General features: G+C 40.2%; 1 protein-coding gene across 7 annotated transcripts in view; it reads left to right on the top strand.

Moving 5' to 3' along the window:
- IMPG1 (interphotoreceptor matrix proteoglycan 1) overlaps window positions 1-19,084 on the top strand; it is a 70,461-nt gene that overhangs the window by 2,418 nt on the left and 48,959 nt on the right. For 5 of the 7 annotated variants that reach the window (XM_083730126.1, XM_083730123.1, XM_083730122.1 and 2 more), the window contains exon 2: window positions 11,608-11,841. In XM_083730126.1, the coding sequence (XP_083586252.1) occupies window positions 11,608-11,841 (234 nt within the window). Of the gene's footprint in view, window positions 1-2,121; window positions 2,172-3,360; window positions 3,467-11,265; window positions 11,494-11,607; window positions 11,842-19,084 lie in introns of those variants that run through there. The other 2 variants (XM_083730125.1, XM_083730121.1) reach the window with 2 other exon arrangements.

The following is a 19,084-nucleotide window of genomic DNA, read 5'->3' as shown; positions in this document are numbered from 1 at the left end:
TTAGGAGTTACTGGATGACATTATAGGAAGAAGAAAGTGACTATCTGAAACTTCCTGATAGAGATTATGAATTATTTCCCCAAGAAGTCGTCATTTAGAGGATAAGGCACAAGGCAACTACCTGGGTCAGGAGGGGACAGGAAAAGGATTAAATAATAAAATCTCTTTTTTTATATACTTTGAACCTGCACCAGACAGCTTAACTCAAGATTATTTCTGTGCATAGGGGCTATGACAGATCAGAAGATTTATCTTAAACAGTGCTGGTATTTGTCAGTTTGTGTTATAGTCTTCCCAATGTGATTTCCCCCTCCCCATTTTTCATTTTTGGAAGTATGGCATGAAAATGCATGCACATTTTTTGATACCCCTACCCTACCCGCTTGATACTAGAGTCTTGTGGCACCTCAAAGACTAACAAATTTATCATAGCATAAATTTCATGTCCACAAAGCAGTCCACAATTTCATAAATAATTTGTTAGATGGCAATCCAAAGTCTACAGACCCAGGGAGTAAGCCTCGTTGAATTCAATAGGACTTATTTCTGAGTCGAAATGGTTAGGACCACACTGTTAGGCTTTGTTGTTTTGGGTGCAGCAGGCTAACATGGCTAGCCTCTAGAGATTTGGGCAGATATATATTTTATTTAAATGTACTGCCAGAAAGTTGTCATTATACCTGGACAGAGATTAACACTATGAGAGTTGCATTAGGAAACTTCAATTATTTGTTCGGATGAAAGGATCGCTTTGATACTGGGCTCATCATTTTCTTGCTTGAGTAAAGACAGAGACAGCAATTATGCAGCTGCCCCAGAGCACATTGTGATCCAACTATCTTTTGGAAACTTTCCACAACAGTAATGTCATCTTCCAGGAAGGTCTGTCATGTTAGATTCTACACTGGGATGTGGACAGTCATGGCATAGCAGCTTACTGCAATGGTGTGTATACGGGCCTACTCTAAGCCACATCCTAGAATTCAGTTTCTAATCTTGGCTCTACCTCTGTTTTTCAGCAACTATTAGCTTTGATAATGGGTCTCAGACATGAAACACCGTTTCAGAATGAATCTGATACCCAAATGAAAGGCAGATGCAAGACATTCTGTCATACATGGACAAAGTGCTGCGAAAGCATTAATTTGACTTATATACTGACTTCCTACTTATATTTAAATAACTTTGTTATCCTTGCAACAAAATTCTCCCATGACATAATTGAAATAGTGTATCTTCATGGTTTGAAGGTGCAACTTCAAGAACATTCCAAATATCAATGCACAGGTATAAAGAATAAACTAAAATAATAATTGTAAGTCTTCTTGTTAGAGAATTAGAGGGAAATACACCCAATGTTAGGAGGAGACTTCCAGATGATTTGACCCACATCAGGGATATAGGAAGCTGCTGTTTACCAAGCCCAAATCCATTGCTCCCTCTAGCTTAGTTTTGTCCTTACAGTGATTAGCAGCAGTTCCCCAAAGCTTCAAGCAGTGCTCTTTCTCAACCTGCAGCTGCCAGAGATTGAACCTGGGTCTTTCTACCTGCCAGCCACGTGCTGTGCCACTGACCTATGGTACTTCCTTATCCTTTCTTAGCACATTAAAGCTATTTGGAATTTCCTCTTAGGGCTCCATGAATATTAGGCATAATTCCAATGGTTGCTCAGACAAGCTAGCAACATACACATATCCCTCCTAAGCAGAATTCTAGTCATATTTTTCTTCCACACCCTGAACTGCTAATATAAGATGCATGATCATTCTTGTCACAATATTATTGACTCCTTTTGTTATACATGAAAATTATGTAGTGGTGAAATGTTGCTGAAAGCATTAAAATATATATATATATTGTATTTAATTGGGTCAGCCACATGTGAATGTACTATCTCTTGATGATGTTCCATCGCTTGATGGCTTATCACACACTGCGTTGCCTTTGCTGAAACAGTGCAATATTGTTGAATGGCATCAAAGCATAATTCGCACATCCGTGTTATCATCACATGATTCAGGAGTTACTCGGTGAGTCATATGAATATGTGGACATGTTCTTTGTCTAAATTACTTACAGATTGAGATCAAGTACCTCTACGTTGTGTCCTTTCCTTTTCAGAAAAGAATACGAGGATCATGTGGTTCATGGAAGCCTAATGTGAGTTTTAGGTCAGAGAATAAATATTCACCAGTTTATTCAGACAGGCGCACAAAAGCTTTCTATGTGCTTTGAGAAATCATTCTAATTACTTCTGGCTTTCCACTTCCCCTCCTGACGGCCTCAGCAGTGACTAGCAACTGTTAAAGATCTCTGTTTATATAACTGACCTCAAGAAGAAGGTTAAAAATATCTGTACCAAGAGGCCCTCATCACAATTTTTCTTTTGTTTATGCAAGGCTACAAGCTTTTGAGTGCTCATCGCCATTCCACAAGTTAATTTTTCTGTTCACAGTGGAAATGCTATAGGCAGTTGTATTGGCTGTGTTAAACACATGCAACCTGTTCTCTGACACAAGACCTGGGAGTGACCTTTTTGTATTATTGAAGTATTACTTATAAATATGACATAGGGATAAACTAGTCAACATGATAGATATGCTTGTCATATTTATTGTATACCATCCATCTGGGTCCAAACTATTATGTTTTAAGATCAGGAGGGGGGAGCCTTTTGCCTACTTCTGAAAGAAGATATATACAATGAAGTGTTTGAATTGACTCTGTTGGTCAGTTAGATTAGATAGAGGCGTTGCATGCTTGACTCTTGATAGCATGGTGACTACTGTCTTTTTCCTCTGAGACAAGTAGACTTGATAATAACAGGGAAAATGTGGGGGGGGGGAGAACTCTGGAGTGCGAGAACAAGGCAACTAATGCTAATAACAGACCCTCTGTACAATAATGATCCAAATCAATAGGTCCAAATTAATATCGAGTACTACTGTACTCTTGGCAGGAAGCTCACTCTATTGTAGTCCGTGGTCTGGTGTTTTCTTTTTAATTTCATAATTTTACTGTGACTTCAAACCGATCAGAAGAGCATTGCAATCTGTATGCTGTTCAGTTGCCTGTGTGTTCATATGGATGCATTTGCATCTGTGTGCCCTGGAGACGAGCTGCATCTACTCCTCCAGGAAAGTCATGTGCCCATATTTACAGAGGACAATCCTAGGCCAAGCCCGGTTTAAAGACAAAGAACCATAAAGAGAGACATTGAAGTTGCTCATCAACAGATTGATGAGCTTACAGATCACCTGATCGCAGTCTTCCCAATATGGTGACATGTACTGAGTTTCTATTTAGAACAATCATTTAACAGGAATCATTTCTAAGCTAATTTGTATATATCCATTTCAGTTAACACATGCAAATTTAATGTCTTTACCTCCTCTTTTTTGGTGATGTGCAAGTGACCAGCCTACAATCCCTATTCTAAGTCACTTCTATAGACTCTGTGGCAGGGGTGAGTGAATCGATGGATTGGGGTTTATTTGTTTCTCTTTTTTCCCATTTTAAGTTTAGTTCTCCACATTTCCACATCCATTTGCAAATTCTTCTTTTTTAATCACGAAAATTCATCAGCGTTTTAGTGTGAATTTCTCCTAATACACACAGTTCTATATGGAATTTTGCCTAACATTTTTATGCAAAGCAATAATACAGTTTTATGGTGTCTTCATTAAGGTACGCAACCTTTTTGTGCAATCTTTGCCATAGAGTATGCATTTTTGTAAGCATTACTTGACTGGAAAACTCACTCACTTGCAAAATACAGAGTAGTGTAGATTTCTAAGGCTGTTTAGCTTTCAGTTCCTGTATTGGCACATTAGGTAGGTTCACCTTTAAATGCAAACTCCCATATCCCTCCCATCTCTACACTGAGGAAGGAGCTGGTCACTGAAGAATGGTAACCCTAGGAAGTCAAGTGAGCAATTTGTTAAGAAGGCATTTTGAAAAGGCACAGAAGGGGACCAAAAAGCCACCACCATTTTTGAGGGGCAAGTACCAAAATGAAAACTGTTGTTGGTAGACAGGAATATTTGGGCATACGGTACCTCAGTATATATACTTGCATGGGAGAATAATTAGTGTGTTTAATGTCCCTTCAATTGCTGTATTTTCTGAATTTTAAATTATTTATTATTAATAACTTATTATTTATCCCACCTCTCTTAAAAGGTGTTGCAAGTGGCTTAGTGCATGAGTGTGTGTTATGTTTTTCTTCAAAGAACCAGCCAGCTCTTTCCAACTCAGCTCCTTTCTTATTTTCCCTAGAGGACCAAATCCTACTTTGAACTAACTTCACACTCTTTCATAGTATAAGTTTGGAACTGCCTTATAAAGAGGCAAAATGTTAAGGTCAAGGCATGTAATGGGGGTGATGGCATTTATATAGAGCCTGTATAGCTCTATACATTTGTTGTGCTTACTGTTTGTATTTTAAATAGTAAGATTCCCTAAGGGCCAGCTGCTTTAGTACATCCGGTTGAGAGCTGATGAATGGCTGAGAAACCAGACTTTTAGCAAGCTGTATCCTTTCGCAGTAGAAGGGAGCAGAATTAGTCCTACTCTAGCAGCTTCAAATACACAGCCAAAACTCTACACAAGCAGGAGCTACCCTTTTAACTTGTATTATAAGAAAGGGAAAGTTCTGAATGTGAATATTCCTCCCCCTTCATTGAACTGAATGGGAAATTCTGCTACTGGAAAAATATGCTCAAGTTGTATAGTATGTGAGTGATACGTCTCTTATTCAGCTGGCAGACTCAAGTATTATTTCTTTGTTCTGACTGTATTGCAATGTTCATATGATAATATAAGCATATTCTTGATTGGATTTGTCCATCTGCCACATTTAAATACTGATCTGTATTTAATTATTAAAGCTCCCTTTCCATCATTAGTTTTGCCTGGTAATTTAAATACAAGCAGTGCAGCAGCTGAAAATGTAATTCTTGTTCTTAGCTTGCTTAGCAGCATATATAAGAAAGCTAATAAAATTATCCACTTGATAATTTTTGGAAGGGGAAGTTGTCATCCAATACTGCTTTTGTCTCTGAATTTATGCAACTTTTCCCATTAGTAATTGGTCTACAGTGGTACCTCGGGTTAAGTACTTAATTCGTACCGGAGGTCCGTTCTTAAACTGAAACTGTTCTTAACCTGAAGCACCACTTTAGCTAATGGGCCTCCTGTTCCTGCTGCGCCGCCGGAGCACGATTTCTGTTCTTATCCTGAAGCAAAGTTCTTAACCCGAGGTACTATTTCTGGGTTAGCAGAGTCTGTAACCTGAAGCGTATGTAACCTGAAGCGTATGTAACCCGAGGTACCACTGTACTCTGAAGGCAGTATGCCTTGCTAATCAATCAGGCAATCCTGCCTGCATTTTTAAAGTATCTTATGGGACAGAAATAATTTGCTTTTCATAGCTTTCCAGCATTGGGCTGACCTTCAGGATATTATTGCCCCTTCCTCCAAAATTATTCAAATTTCAGCAGGTTTGTTTTATGCGAACACCTACAGCTGTTTGGTCCACATTCTACATTTTGTTAGTCTTCTATTTTACATAACTATATTATTTATGCTTTTTGCTATGGGAAGCTGTGACAGTGCCCCTCAACTGAATCCACTATTTGTCAATCAATTTGTCATCAGCCAATGAAATGATCTAATGATCTAATGTTTGATGCTATCAAGTGCTGCCATGAATAGGGCACCAACATTGAGGGCTAGCTTGTTCCAGGAGGACTGTCAAAAGAATTTAGGTGGCATGGCAAGGGGAAGGAGTTGTTAAGAAAAAGAATAGTGCCTCAAAGACGTACCAGTGAGTCAACATTTGCACAGATTTGTGAATAAGAAAAATGTTACATAAATGTTAAGTGATAATGAAAGGTCAGCGGTGTGTGACAGATGTCTGCCTATCTACAATTGAATTATAATTGGGGAGGGGGTAGAATATTTCCACAGCTGTCTTCACAGTACAGAAATCAGGAAATGCCTTTGCAAATAACCAGAACTAAGTAAAAGGGCAAAATTATCATGCTTAGCAAATATGTCACATGCAGATACAACACTGATAATAGCATAAAATATTTGTTATATGTGGCAAATCTGAGGCTGGAGATTAGCTATCCATGCTTCTGAGGTTATTTGAAAATATATGTATTGACAAACTCATATATGTAGTGCTTCGAAAGAGCGAGAAGCTGGATGGAGCCCAAGACTGACAAGCCCTGCCATTAGCTGTGGTAGGACTGAAGTAGAACACAACATGGTTACTCAACAATGCAGGATACTCAAAAGCACTTCTTAAAACTGTTACTTTACATATTCTAGAATTGGTCATAACATTAAAAATGGATTCTAGGGCTAAATCCTTTCACAAATTACTAAAGCATGCTTACACCCGGCACAATTGAACAGCAGCCTCTCTTACTGAGAGAGGGAACTAAACTGCCCCACCAAGTGAATGTTTTAATGTGAGTGGGTGGGGTGGAGGATAAATGGGAAATCCTTCTCAGACTTGGATTTTGATCCAAGATGGAGGATACTTTGGGGCTTGTGATACCATGCACCAGCCAGTGTGGTGTAGTGGTTAAGAGCGGTGGACTCGTAATCTGGGGAACTGGGTTCGCATCTCCACTCCTCCACATGCAGCTGCTGGGTGACCTTGGGCTAGTCACACTTCTCTGAAGTCTCTCAGCCCCACTCACCTCACAGAGTGTTTGTTGTGGGGGAGGAAGGGAAAGGAGAATGTTAGCCGCTTTGAGACTCCTTCGGGTAGTGATAAAGCGGGATATCAAATCCAAACTCATCTTTCCTGTTCTTTGAGCTGCCAAAGTTTCCTTCTTGGGACAAACTAGGTGAGCTCCATCAACACCCCTACATTCTTGCCCTGCTTGTGGACTTCCAAACAGTTGGCCACTCTCAGACATGAATCTATATGGTTCGATTCAGCAAGACAAATTCATATATCCTTGTCCTGAATTTTCACACGATGTATATATGTGCTCAGTGTGAACAGATTAGCTATTTAATCCTGGAATACTCCTCTTTGTCACAAGCAATTGAATGGGAGGTTGCTGGTCCAGCACTGTGTTTTACAGCAAGGCCCTTTGCTCCTTTCTGGTGTTTGAATTGTATTTCTTTAGTTGAATATAGAGAGCAGCCTTATGCAGAGTCAGGCCCGCTATGCAACTTGCCACAGTTCAGAGAATGGTTAAGAGTCAAGACACACGGTGAGTTCTGCTACTATGCATTTTGCCCTCCCCAGGGAGAAAGCAGAACTACACCTTTAAAAATGATTTGGTTGGCTGTGGTATCAGGTGCAAATGGGAATGGATCGTCAACACCCTACTAATCAACTTCTGTTGACTTTTTAAAAAAGAGAGAACAGGTATATCACAGTTCACCTGTCAAGGATTTAGAATTATGTGAAGCTAGGATGAGTCAAGCTTAATCGCCTACAGAAGGAAAGGAAGGGAATTCATAGTAGTACAAGTAATTTTCATGTCACAGGACTTCTTAAAGGATATATTGGTACTGAGCAGCTATAGAACTTGGCGAGTGAGATATTTTAAAAGGTGCTCAATGTGATGGCCTGCATTTTGTTGGTTTTGCTCTTTGGTGGAAAAAAGGTATGTAATTACTAGTAACTATATCTATGTAAGTAAGATATAGGGGAGGAGTTGGTGAACAATGAACTTTCCAAGTGTGGAGAGCTTGAAGACACGGGATATTGGGTTTATCTATTTATATTTTAGAAATGGATTACAGGGGAGATACAATTACCTCACAAAGCAGGCAAATGTGTTTTCATCTTTCTGTGAATCCTTTGTCTGGCTTACTTCCCCCTGGTCTGGGAGGGGAGGGCCTTGACTGTGCCTAGTGATGAAAAGTACATGAAAGATTATGTGAGAGCAAGTATGTGCGGTGTTCAAAAAATGATGGGAAATGAAACCTCTGGATGCTTCCTTTTTGTCCTTAACAGCAAATATTTATGCCATCTGCAAGAACCAGCTGCAAGGGACTGTCTTTGTTTAGGCCAAAGTTTCCCAAACATAGGTCTCCAGCTGTTTTTGTACAGCTCCTATTATCCCTAGCTAGCAGGACCAGTGGTCAGGAATGATGGGAAATGTAGTCCCAAAACAGCTGTAGACCCAAGTTTGGGAAACCCCAATTTAGGCATTTTTAAGGGGAACCAACCCCAAAGAGACTTACTTGCATTTGCACCATTTAAAGGTGTCAAAATGTAAGCACCAGTTAGGAAGGTTGAGGCTCCAAATTATTCATTTGCAGTTGTGGCTTTACCTGCCCTACACCTAACATCATGTGGGCATGGCTAGCTAAAAACAGCTTTCTGAGCAAAAGTAGAACCCCTGATGGGCATAATTTAGCCTGCAGGCCAGAAATCCCTCACTCCTGCAGTGGAGTGTTTGATGGGGACTAGGAAGGCCTGAGTTCAAATTTCACAATGTGTTAGTGAAAAACAGATCTTGAATGAAAAATAATAGATTTGTTTACTGGGCCCAGGAAAAAACAACAACCCAGCATGTGAACTACATTGTGTTGTCACTTTAATGAGGCAATCTGAGACAGTTGTGCCAGGCACCAAGCACCATTCCTCCCACTTGCTTGCTTCACTGCCTGTACCAGCCATACTCTACCCATCTCTGTCCACCCACCTCGTGAGGCTTTCTGCCTCACTGTCTCATTCTGAAGAAGGGCCAGAGGTTTTACCATGACTGAGGAAGAGAGGAGGGGGGGGCTGCCAGTACTGATGGCAAATTAGCAATACAGTGGTACCTCTGGTCACGAAATTAATTCATTCCGGAGGTCCGCTCTTAACCTGAAACTGTTCTTAACCTGAGATACCACTTTAGCTAATGGGGCTTCCCGCTGCCACCGCACAATTTCTGTACTCATCCTGAGGTAAATTTCTTAACCCAATGTACTCCTTCCCAGTACTCCTTTTGTAACCCAAAGTTTTTGTAACCCGAGGTGTTTGTAATCCGAGGGACAACTGTATAAGAAACCAGCAGTGCAGTGAGGTAATTTTAGATTCTGGACTTAATGGCTGTGTCCATGTGCAGTACACCAGTTGTAAAGCACATGTTTAAGACTTCTCATCTGCCACCCCGCACTTGACCCAGTCTATGATTGCAACAGCCTCTACAGTCCTGATAGATTCAAACCAAAACACCAACCAAAAATAGCATGGCAACTCTGTTTAAAAAAATAATAATCTGAAAACGAACAATTTCTATACTTCACACTCGCTTAAACCATAATGTCATCTCCACAACAGGAGTGAAATGGAGTTTGCTGTGTCTCAGGAAAAGAAGTAGGAGAAAAGTGCAATCCCTTATGCCAGCCCTACATGTTGCTGTGCCCATTCTGCATGCTGGATCGCAGAATGAACAAATAACAACTAACTAAATAAAAATAAGAACTTTTGTGAATCAATTTAGGCCAGTGCTGGCTGGGGCTGATAGGTTCAGTATATCTGTGGGGCTTCTGGTTGGGAAAGACTAAATAGAAGTTTACAGCAAAATCAAGGTTTTATTTTCCCCGCCCCTTCCTTAGAATTGTAGAGTTGAAAGGGTCATCTTGTCCAGCCCCCTGCAATGCAGGAATCATTTTGCCCAATATGGAACTCGAACCCAAGACTCTGAGATTAAGAGTCTCAGACCAACTGAACTATCAAGAAGTTGTTCCATACATGCTTCACATTTGTGCCTTATGATTGAAAGTTTTTGTATAGTGCTGCTTTTCCACATTGGCAGTGCCTTAGTTCATGCAAGGTTGTTTGTTGTTATTATTGTTTACAAGTCCTTGTCAAAGCCTTCCCAATTATTGAATATCTCGTGTGGTTCTCCTTCTTAGGGGTGCCGTTTCAGCAAACTGTTTTATTTGTGTTTGATGCTCATTTTGCCTGGTCACAGGTTAGTGAAAAACAAATGATTGTTGATAGAAATGGAGCTGAGAAATATGGCAGAACCACATTGCTGTCTTCTCTTTCCTTGTTGTCAGTAAGATATTAGAAGCTCAGTGTGTGTGTGTGTGTGTGTGTGTGTGTGTGTATGCCCTGCACTTGCAACCAACACTAAGATTTGTGCAAAAGAATAGTTCTGGACCAGACTCATATTATCCAGGTGTTTTACTCTCTGTGTGGAAGAGCACTTGTCTAAATGGTCTTAAAACATACTGGAATAAATGTTCCCAGCTTGTGTGTTTTGAAAAAGACATCCATTGGAATGTTAATTAAGAAATTATGCAACAGTCCAATGCACAAAGGAAGCTACTTTTTCTCTGACATATTACCGGAAGTGTCACTCCCCCCAATTTTTTTCCTGTCAGTTCAGATTCAATTCATTCAATTCCAAATCATCACAATGAAGCATATATTCTCTCTTATTTTCTTTTCATCTATCTAACAACCACTGACATAATAATGAATGTTTTCGGCTTTGCTTGAAGCTATATTCTTCATTTCAGAGAGTAAGAGAAAACTATAGACGTAGATCATTCCTGCTACGTGGAAACTTGTCATGCTCCACTAAATATTTAGCTCTTAGTTTTCCTAATATTCTTATTTTCTTGTAAGCTTGATTCTCTTGAAAGACATTTGATTCCTTTTCTCTGCCCCTTACTGAATTTGAACTATTTCCAAATGCAATTACCATCTACAGTCAATTCATTGGTATCTAAGTTAGCTACACACATATTGTTGGCCTCCTAGACAAATATTTTCTGCCTCAGAAAGTTTTCCAATTATCTACACATTTTACCATTTCCTTTTCATGGAAGGTCTTTAAACAAATATTGGGATGCTATTTACCTTTCCTTATTTTAGGTTGCTTGTGCAATTAAAAGACAGAACTGCAAAAATGCTTCCAAAGCATCTTGAAAAGTTCATTTAAAATCAACATTATAATTTTTTTTAAGCATCAGTGAATAAAATTGAAAATATAATTACTTCACTGACTGCTCCTTCATTATCTCCATGAAACTGATAATGCAGCTTTTTTTTTGAGCCATTGAAATTCAAAGCTCATAATTTCCTTACTGTTAACTTAAAAATTCACATGCACCTTGAATTAGTATGTCATGTATCAAGTTGTGTTAGGCATACTATCTAGACTAGCAAATATGCTGTACAAAGTTCTGCTCTCGTTTATTAAAGATTACTTTCCTGCATAATTTCCCACAAAAAGGTTAGTGACAACTTTCCCAGTGCTTTGGTATCTTTCATGCGCCAGAAGCAGGTGCATCCTGGTGGGGCTGGGAGTGCCTGGAGTGCATGTGACTCAAAACAGCCAAGCATAAGCTGCTGAATGATGCAACAGGCAAACCCACTTTGACTTGAAAGAGAAGATAAATGTAGCACAGTGGACAGTAATGCATAGGTTAGACAGCAGATCTACACCCAGTTCCTTGTAACAGAGGCAAGTTATAATGAAACATTTGTCATGTTGTTGGTATTTTGAGGTAATAGTTTGTTTCCTTATTCTTCAGTAAATGGGGGTTGACTACCCACAACCATCTGTGTACTGTATAGCATTTTATTGATGTATTTTTTTCTCTTTGCCTTTCCTTTAACAGAAACCCCTAATAAAATGAATCGCGGTGAAGCAAAACACCTTGCAGATGCTTCAGGGTCTGAAAAGTCAGAAAGAACGACAAAGAGGTCTAAAGTATCCACCATCCGAAGGATATTTGATATGGCGAAACATCGAACAAAGAGGTCTTCTTTTTTCCCAACTGGAGTGAAGGTTTGCCCTCAAGAGTCAGTGAAACAAATTTTAGCAAGCCACCAAGCTTATTATAGGCTAAGAGGTGAGCATGCCACAATTTGACCTGCTTTCGATATACCATGCAATTATTTTTGTAACAAGTACCCATAGCCTATTGGCCCATAACCTATTGGCCACATGTTTGCTTTTTCTTGCAAGAAAAGACTTTGAAAGCGACTCTGTAGGCAGTGTTATATCTTTCCTGATATAAGTGGTACAACACTGCCAGTATATTAAAAATGACCGTGTGGGGTCCCAGTGTTATACATCAAAGTTTGGCTGTGGAGAAGTTGGTGTCAAAATTCTCCTCAGCCGTGAAGATCAGTGGATGACCTAAGGCAAGTCAATGAAAGTCAGCCTAGGCCAGCTCACAAGGTTGTCTGATGCTAAAATGAGATAATTTTAAATGTATTTTATAGTGCTGCAATCTCCTTGGAGAGAGGGTGAGGTATAAATGTGACAAACAGTCTATAAGCAACAATTTATACTGAATCAGACAAACAGTCAGCCTGGTCTTGTGCTGTCAGTTCTGCCTGTGTTTCATCTCTTCATAAGTAACCATGTAAACCCAGGGTAACCAAAATGGTGTCCTCAAAATGATGCTTGACTACAACTCCCAGAGGATTTCACAGAGGCAGGTAGTTGACTGCTGTGGGAAATGGGACTTGATGAGCCCTTTGTTGTTTTCTTAAATTGCAGCTTAATTCTAGAGATGTTGTGTTGAACCAACAGCATTCCAGAGGCAGCTTACACACTGAATCCTAGTACAGCCCAATGTGAGCTGTGTCACATGAATTTCTGGATGATGTGTTTTCATTCTAGGAAAAGTAGCACAAGGCAGAAGTAGGATTCTTTTATGCCCTCCTGCGTCACTTAGAACTATATCTAACCTATGGACATCTGGAGATTTGTGCTGCACCACGCCAAAAGAAGGGTGTTGGAGGAAGGTTTTCCAAGACACACAGGCTTTTGAGGGGCTGTTTATAATGATGTAGCTGCTTTGAATTAAAAGGATCCAGATAGCGTACACCTGCAGTCCAAGACAAATTTAATAGTTTAGTGAAGCTGTTTGAGTTTGTCTGCTAAATATGATAAATGCTGTCCCTCTTCTGGAGCATCAGCAAATGCAGAAAAATTGTCATGCAGTTCCACATATTTCTGCATCTCTCATATTTATGTTTTGTGAGTTAGAGTTAAGATGTTCTGCAAGAATGTTTGTAGAACGTATATAATACATTATCTTGAATAATTCATCAGCCGCGGTGCCATAGGTTTTGTCACACATGAGTTTTGCAAATGGGTTAAAAATGATTCATGTGTATCAGGAACTTGTGGTGTTTACAGAAAAACTGCAAGCAGATAAATTTTCTGCCATTTTTTAGAATGGAATAAATCCAACCTAGAACTGTAAAAGTTGATGGCTTCCTATTTGCCCAGAATGGCACCTGTTTTCTTCAATACCGCAAGAGGCAGCACTATTACTAGGATCACAGGGATAGGAGGAGTATGGTTAACCATTCCCTTTCCAGCAAGATCCTCTCCCTGCATAGTAATTATGCTTAGGAAGAAAACTGGTGCTGTGTGTGCTCCTCTTTTTATGCTATGATCCCAACAAAAATCCCATCAAAATCACCACAAGATGTGGTGTGGGGCAAGGAGAAGGCATGGCTGGGTGTGGCCTGCAGATTGGTGTTCTCTGACTGCAGGATTTCATGCATGCTCTGAATGTTACTTGATATCATTAAACAAATAGTGATTGAGCAGGAGATGTAGTTCATCTGCCAAGGAACAGTTAAAGCATCAAAGACTAGGGGGTGGGGCGGGTTAGCATGGTGTGCTGGCATATTCTGGGTATAGCTACTTCAATAGCCTCTGAGGTACTCCTTAGGTAGTGGTTTTACTCAGTGGTGTTTCTCTGTTTGTGGAACAGCCCCCTTAGTGTGATGTTTCTGTCTCCTTTGCTCTTAACATTCGGGAAGTTGAAATAAATTTAAAAATTAAAAAAAATGTCCAGTAGCACCTTAGAGACCAACTAAGTTTGTTCCGGGTATAAGCTTTTGTGTGCGTGCACACTTACACAAAAGCTTATACCCAGAAGAAACTTAGTTGGTCTCTAAGGTGCTGCTGGGCAATTTATTTTATTTTATTTTTTATTTTTACTACACCAGACCATCACGACTACCTACCTGAATTCGGGATGTTGTTTTTTTATATCATTGTATTACCCTTACAAAAAAGTACCCTAAGCAGCTACCTAGAATGAACTAATAAGGATGGAAAAGAAAGTTGCACAGTGATTAACCCTTTTATTTCAGCAAGACTATGGCAGAGATGGTACTCTTGAGAATGCATTATTGAATTCACCAAGTCACAATGTTTGCTTCCTTGAAGTAACTGTTTTGGGCTTCCTTGGCAATTTCCCACTCAAATCTATGTTGAATTTGGTAGCACCATGGCAACTTTTAGCAATCAGTTCAACAACACTTAAATCTTGCATGTCACCAGGTCCTGTGCACCGTTCAAGTTTCTGTCCATGGATGCCTCTCGTCTGGTTGGTTCCATGGCCAACTGTTTTAGGTTAGTCATTAAGGGCACCTAGAAATGTTACCTCTTTTTCATCACTGGAACATTGTAATCAAAGTCACTCATTATTACAATGTTTCTTCCTACAGCTTCCTCCTTTATTTCGCTTTATATCTCAAAATCACTCTGGATGTTTTCAACAGGGGATGGTGGTACCTTCCTGGTACTAAATTACTCTTAGGGCCTTGTATTGCCACCTAAGTGATTCTGTGGAGAAGTCCTTTTTGGATTTCTTGTTCATTCGACACTATAATAAAGAATGTTGTGACTCCTAATATGCCCTTTTGGTTTGTATTTGTATCCAGAGATAGCCTTGTCCCACTGCCTTTCTCTCCACTTCACCATGTTTCTGTTTTGCCCATTATATTGATGCTCTCCTTTAAAATCAAGCACTTCATTGGTTCACCCATCTTGGCTCAGAAGTTTCTAGCATATAAACACACATACATGGTGCCTCTCTCCAAATTTCTCTGGCATGTGTGTTTTCCTCTATGGCGCTTTGGCCTTTGTGAATGCCTGTCATGCCCCTCTGCACTTTCATTGCCTAGTTACTCTAATCAAAAACATTTTCACCCTCATCCCTTAGGGATGATTCATCTGTAACTGCACGGCCCTCCACTCCAGTTGGCTTTTTCCTAGGGTTCAGTTTAAAAGTTGCTCAGCCACCTTTTAAATTTAAGCACAAGCACTCTGGTTGCACTCTGGTTCATGTGGAGCCTTTCTAGAGGTCTGGCTTGGCCCAAAATATTCTCCGGGGCCTAATAAATCTAAAACATCCATCTCATGCACACATTGAGACTCATCAGCTGTAGATGGCCTCACATGTGGAAGAGGTTGCATTTTAGAGAAATTACCTTGGAAGGTTCTGCTTTCTACCTAGCAACCTAAACTTTGCTGCCCAGATCACAGGCTATCTAGATCAGTGTTTCCCAACCTTGTGCCTCCAGATGTTTTTGGCCTACAACTCCCATCATCCCTGACCACTGGTCTTGCTAGCTAGGGATGATGGGAGTTGTAGGCCAAAAACATCTGGAGGCACAAGGTTGGGAAACACTGATCTAGATGACTTGTGATCTGCCATTTTGCACCAGGCAGGCAAGTCACCATGTGGTCTTGCACACTGATCACAAACCCAGCTATGTTCTGATTTAATCACCCACTGCCAGGAGCCCCTGACCCACTGAAGGAAGTATTATCAACGCAAAGGTTATTTATTCATCCTCCAAGGAATGAGCCCATTCAAAGGGATCATTTCAAAAGAAGGAATATAGTCACATCTATCATATCACTTTAAACAGAAAGCAGTGGGGAGGGGGACATAGTTCTTATTTTGTGCACATACTTTTGTAATATTTCTTACCTGTTCCGTTATTTATAATTTACTGTAGTATTAAAGCTTCCGGTGGCAAAGGCTTGGATTAGTTGATGGCTCATCAATGGGTTATTTATTCACAGTATTTACCACTTTTCAGGCAGACCTCACAAAGCAGTTTACATAAGTCAGCATTGCTTTTTAAGAAACAGTTGCAACAGAAAGGCAATTTGTCTGTTTGGAAGAAGCTGCTGCTTCTCCCCTCCTCTCTGGGCAAGGTGGTCCTTCAGAGCCCCCAGCCCCCCCCCCCCCCCGGTGGCAGTTGGGCGGGAGGAGAGGCCACAGAGGGATATCAATGGTGACAGTTCCTCAAGTTTCTTTCTTCTCCCCTCCCCTCAGGAGAATACTTTATTTATGAGTTGCTTCCCATGATACATTCCAAAGTGATTCACAATATGATCAAAGTTATATATCTTAAAACGATTAAAGCAATTGCATATATAAAAAAGCAATCATATACAGGCACACATACAACAACAGCAGAAACATAAAATCAAATCCAGCATACCAACTTTTGCTACCAATTTAGATACCCAAATACTAATAATGATGATAATAATAAAGGTGCATTAATTATTTAGTATGTAAACTAGTCTGTCTCCTAGTATTCAGCGATGGTAGTCTACTGTAAATTTTTGGGTTTATTTGCCTAAATTATGTATTATACTACTTTTCCTAACTATCCAATAGTAAGATACAGATTGCAGCTGCGTGAGCTTATTTCTGTAATCAGTCCCATACCTGAGTTGAGCATCAAATTATGATGCCAACCTGGGCCTTCGCCATGCAGGGCAGCAACACCTATAGCAGCACTTCATGTTGATTATACGAGATGCACAATAATGCTTCTATGTGTGGTTGTTCACCACCATATGATTAAAGAACAGCAGTTGTTCTTCCCAATTATGAAGTGTGAGAATATCTGTCTTTATGAGGTTTGTGATAAAAGCTTACGGAATCTTTTTTTTGTTCTTTCATTCATTCTTTCTTGCATTCATTCTTCCTTGCATTTTCTCTCTCTATGCAGTCCTTGCCTATATATTCTACAAATGAATTTTCAAAAACATTAGCAAAATTAAATTGCATAGCAATTCTTGATTTTAGACTGCAGTTCTCTTCATGCGTATGGGATTGAGCTTTCTTTTTCAGGACTGTCTTTAAGGTATGGAGGTTTTTATGTCATGAGTTTCATTGCATCTAGAAACTATGCATTTCATATCCAGGTGAATATGGAAAGAACTCCCACAGGTACCTGTTATATTAGAGTTCAAAAAGTAAAATTCCTGACACCTACAAAGTTGCTGAGCCCCGAAAATAGTGATTTTAGGCTTTTAGGCTTTTAGCTGTTTCTGCTCCTTTTTGCACCATATTGCCATACATCTGGGTTTTTCCTGGCACCAAACACCCCCTGGCCAGCCCCAGAGGCACCATGCACCTCGGAAGCTTGTAGCCTGGGCTGCTGCAACAAACAGCTGTGCAAGCTTTTGGTAGGTAGAAATGTGAGAGGGCATCAGAGAAGGGAGAGAAAGAAAAAGGGACAGAGGCCAGTGTTGCCCACGGCACTCCTGACCATCATTCAAGGCATCACAGGGTGCCATGGCACACTGGTTGAAAAACCCTGTTCTGGGGAAAGGCCCTGGCTGCCAGTTTCCTCCTCTTCCTTAGTTTCCATGTTGCTTTTGTAGAGCTCAGCAGGAAGGATGGAGGCATTAGAAGTAGAATTAGTTGGCTCTGCCAGTCATTGGCTCTAGCGCCACCTGCTGTTGGCTCCCTCCTTTCTGCCCCACCAGTTCCAATGTATACCAGCCACTACTGCCATCTTCCTTTGCATCTATACCCTCCATCCATTGTTTGAGGACAGGATATTGTGCTAAAAGCATTGGATCAAGGCCACCATTGATATATCTCCCTCCCCATCAAAAAAAAAGGGGGGGAGAACCAATTGAAATTTGTTTTTGGCTTGTTTTTTCCTCTCAAAAACCCCCCTCAGACAACATATGTTTCATCTGTGTAGTGCCCAGCTCCCTTTTAAAGCTATTCAAGCTGGTTTGTACGATATGGCAAAAAAACAAAACCTTGTTGCTTTTCTTTGTTAGGAATTAATTAATGGGCTTGTGTAGTCTGACATGCACACATTCATTTATGAACAGCAGGTTGTTAAATATTTGTGTGCACGTTAGTCCTCCTTTTTGGAGCTTGTTGTATTAATTGCACGAGGCTGCTGACAGAGGCTGAGCAGAGGGGACTCTTGGAACTCTTCCTTGCAGCCATGAGATTTTACCCTACTGTGTGTTTGTTCTGAAGCGTCATCCCAGCCTTATTAGTTTTGTGCGTTTGCACATGCTTGCTTTTATTTCCCCAAATGATACAGAAGCCAGCAGTTGTTCCACAGCTGCGATGGCTGTTATTTTCCACCAGTAGCTACAGTTTTGGCATGCGGTTCGGTTAGTTATTCAGCATTGAGAGGGAGCACTTTAACTTTTAACAAATTAGAGCCAATGTACAAAAGAGGAGAGTTGTTTCCATGGGGACTATACATCAAAGCAGGTTTTCTTTTCTTTTTCCTGGAGGGTCATTTGAAACGACAACAAATGAAGCAGGAATATAGATGCATAGGACCACATAATTATACTTCGGACAGTATAACATTTATGAGTCAATAGATTCGGGGGGGGGGGATAAAATGTACACTAGAATTGGCATTATCTATGGCTAGATTATTTCCATCTGTGCCTAGGCAATTCTTTCTGTGGAACAATAGGAGAGTTTTTCCCTTTTACCACAGGATTCTGATCCCGCTTCAGTAGCTTGGTTACTGTTCAAATGTAATGAATGAGAAGGCATGCCCAGAGAAAAACACTTTTTTCCAGAAATACGCCATTTCAAGAGCATTTTTGTATCATATTGGTAGTCCTACACTGTAAAAGGCTGCAGTAGGAGCCATGAGGATCAGCTGATAAATAACTATGCTTTCAGTAAAGTGTGGGTTTTAAAACCCTTTGAAAACCATTTCAGGAATTATCTGGGCATGAATGTGAGGAAAATACTTTACTTCGAATAGGAACCAGCCATAGTCACCTTTCGTTATTGCAGCAGCACTAGGAACTAGTTCTGGTGGCTAGCTTTAGATTTTATAGGGTACAGGTATAAAGCACTGTGAAATCTCGGGGTGGGGAATAGTTTTGCAAGGTCTAGAACAGGATATAAAAACTGGATGGGTGTATGTACTCAAATGATGGTTCTGTAGTATTGCCACCAAATATCTAAAAAGCTATTACTTGGCCCTTAGCTCGAATCTCTTGTTTATATGATTTGTTGTCACCAATTCGCC

This window comes from Podarcis gaigeae (assembly GCF_964106915.1).
Source record: "Podarcis gaigeae genome assembly, chromosome: 3".
In the NCBI taxonomy this organism is placed as follows: domain Eukaryota; kingdom Metazoa; phylum Chordata; class Lepidosauria; order Squamata; family Lacertidae; genus Podarcis; species Podarcis gaigeae.
This window is presented reverse-complemented; position numbering and strand designations above follow the sequence as displayed.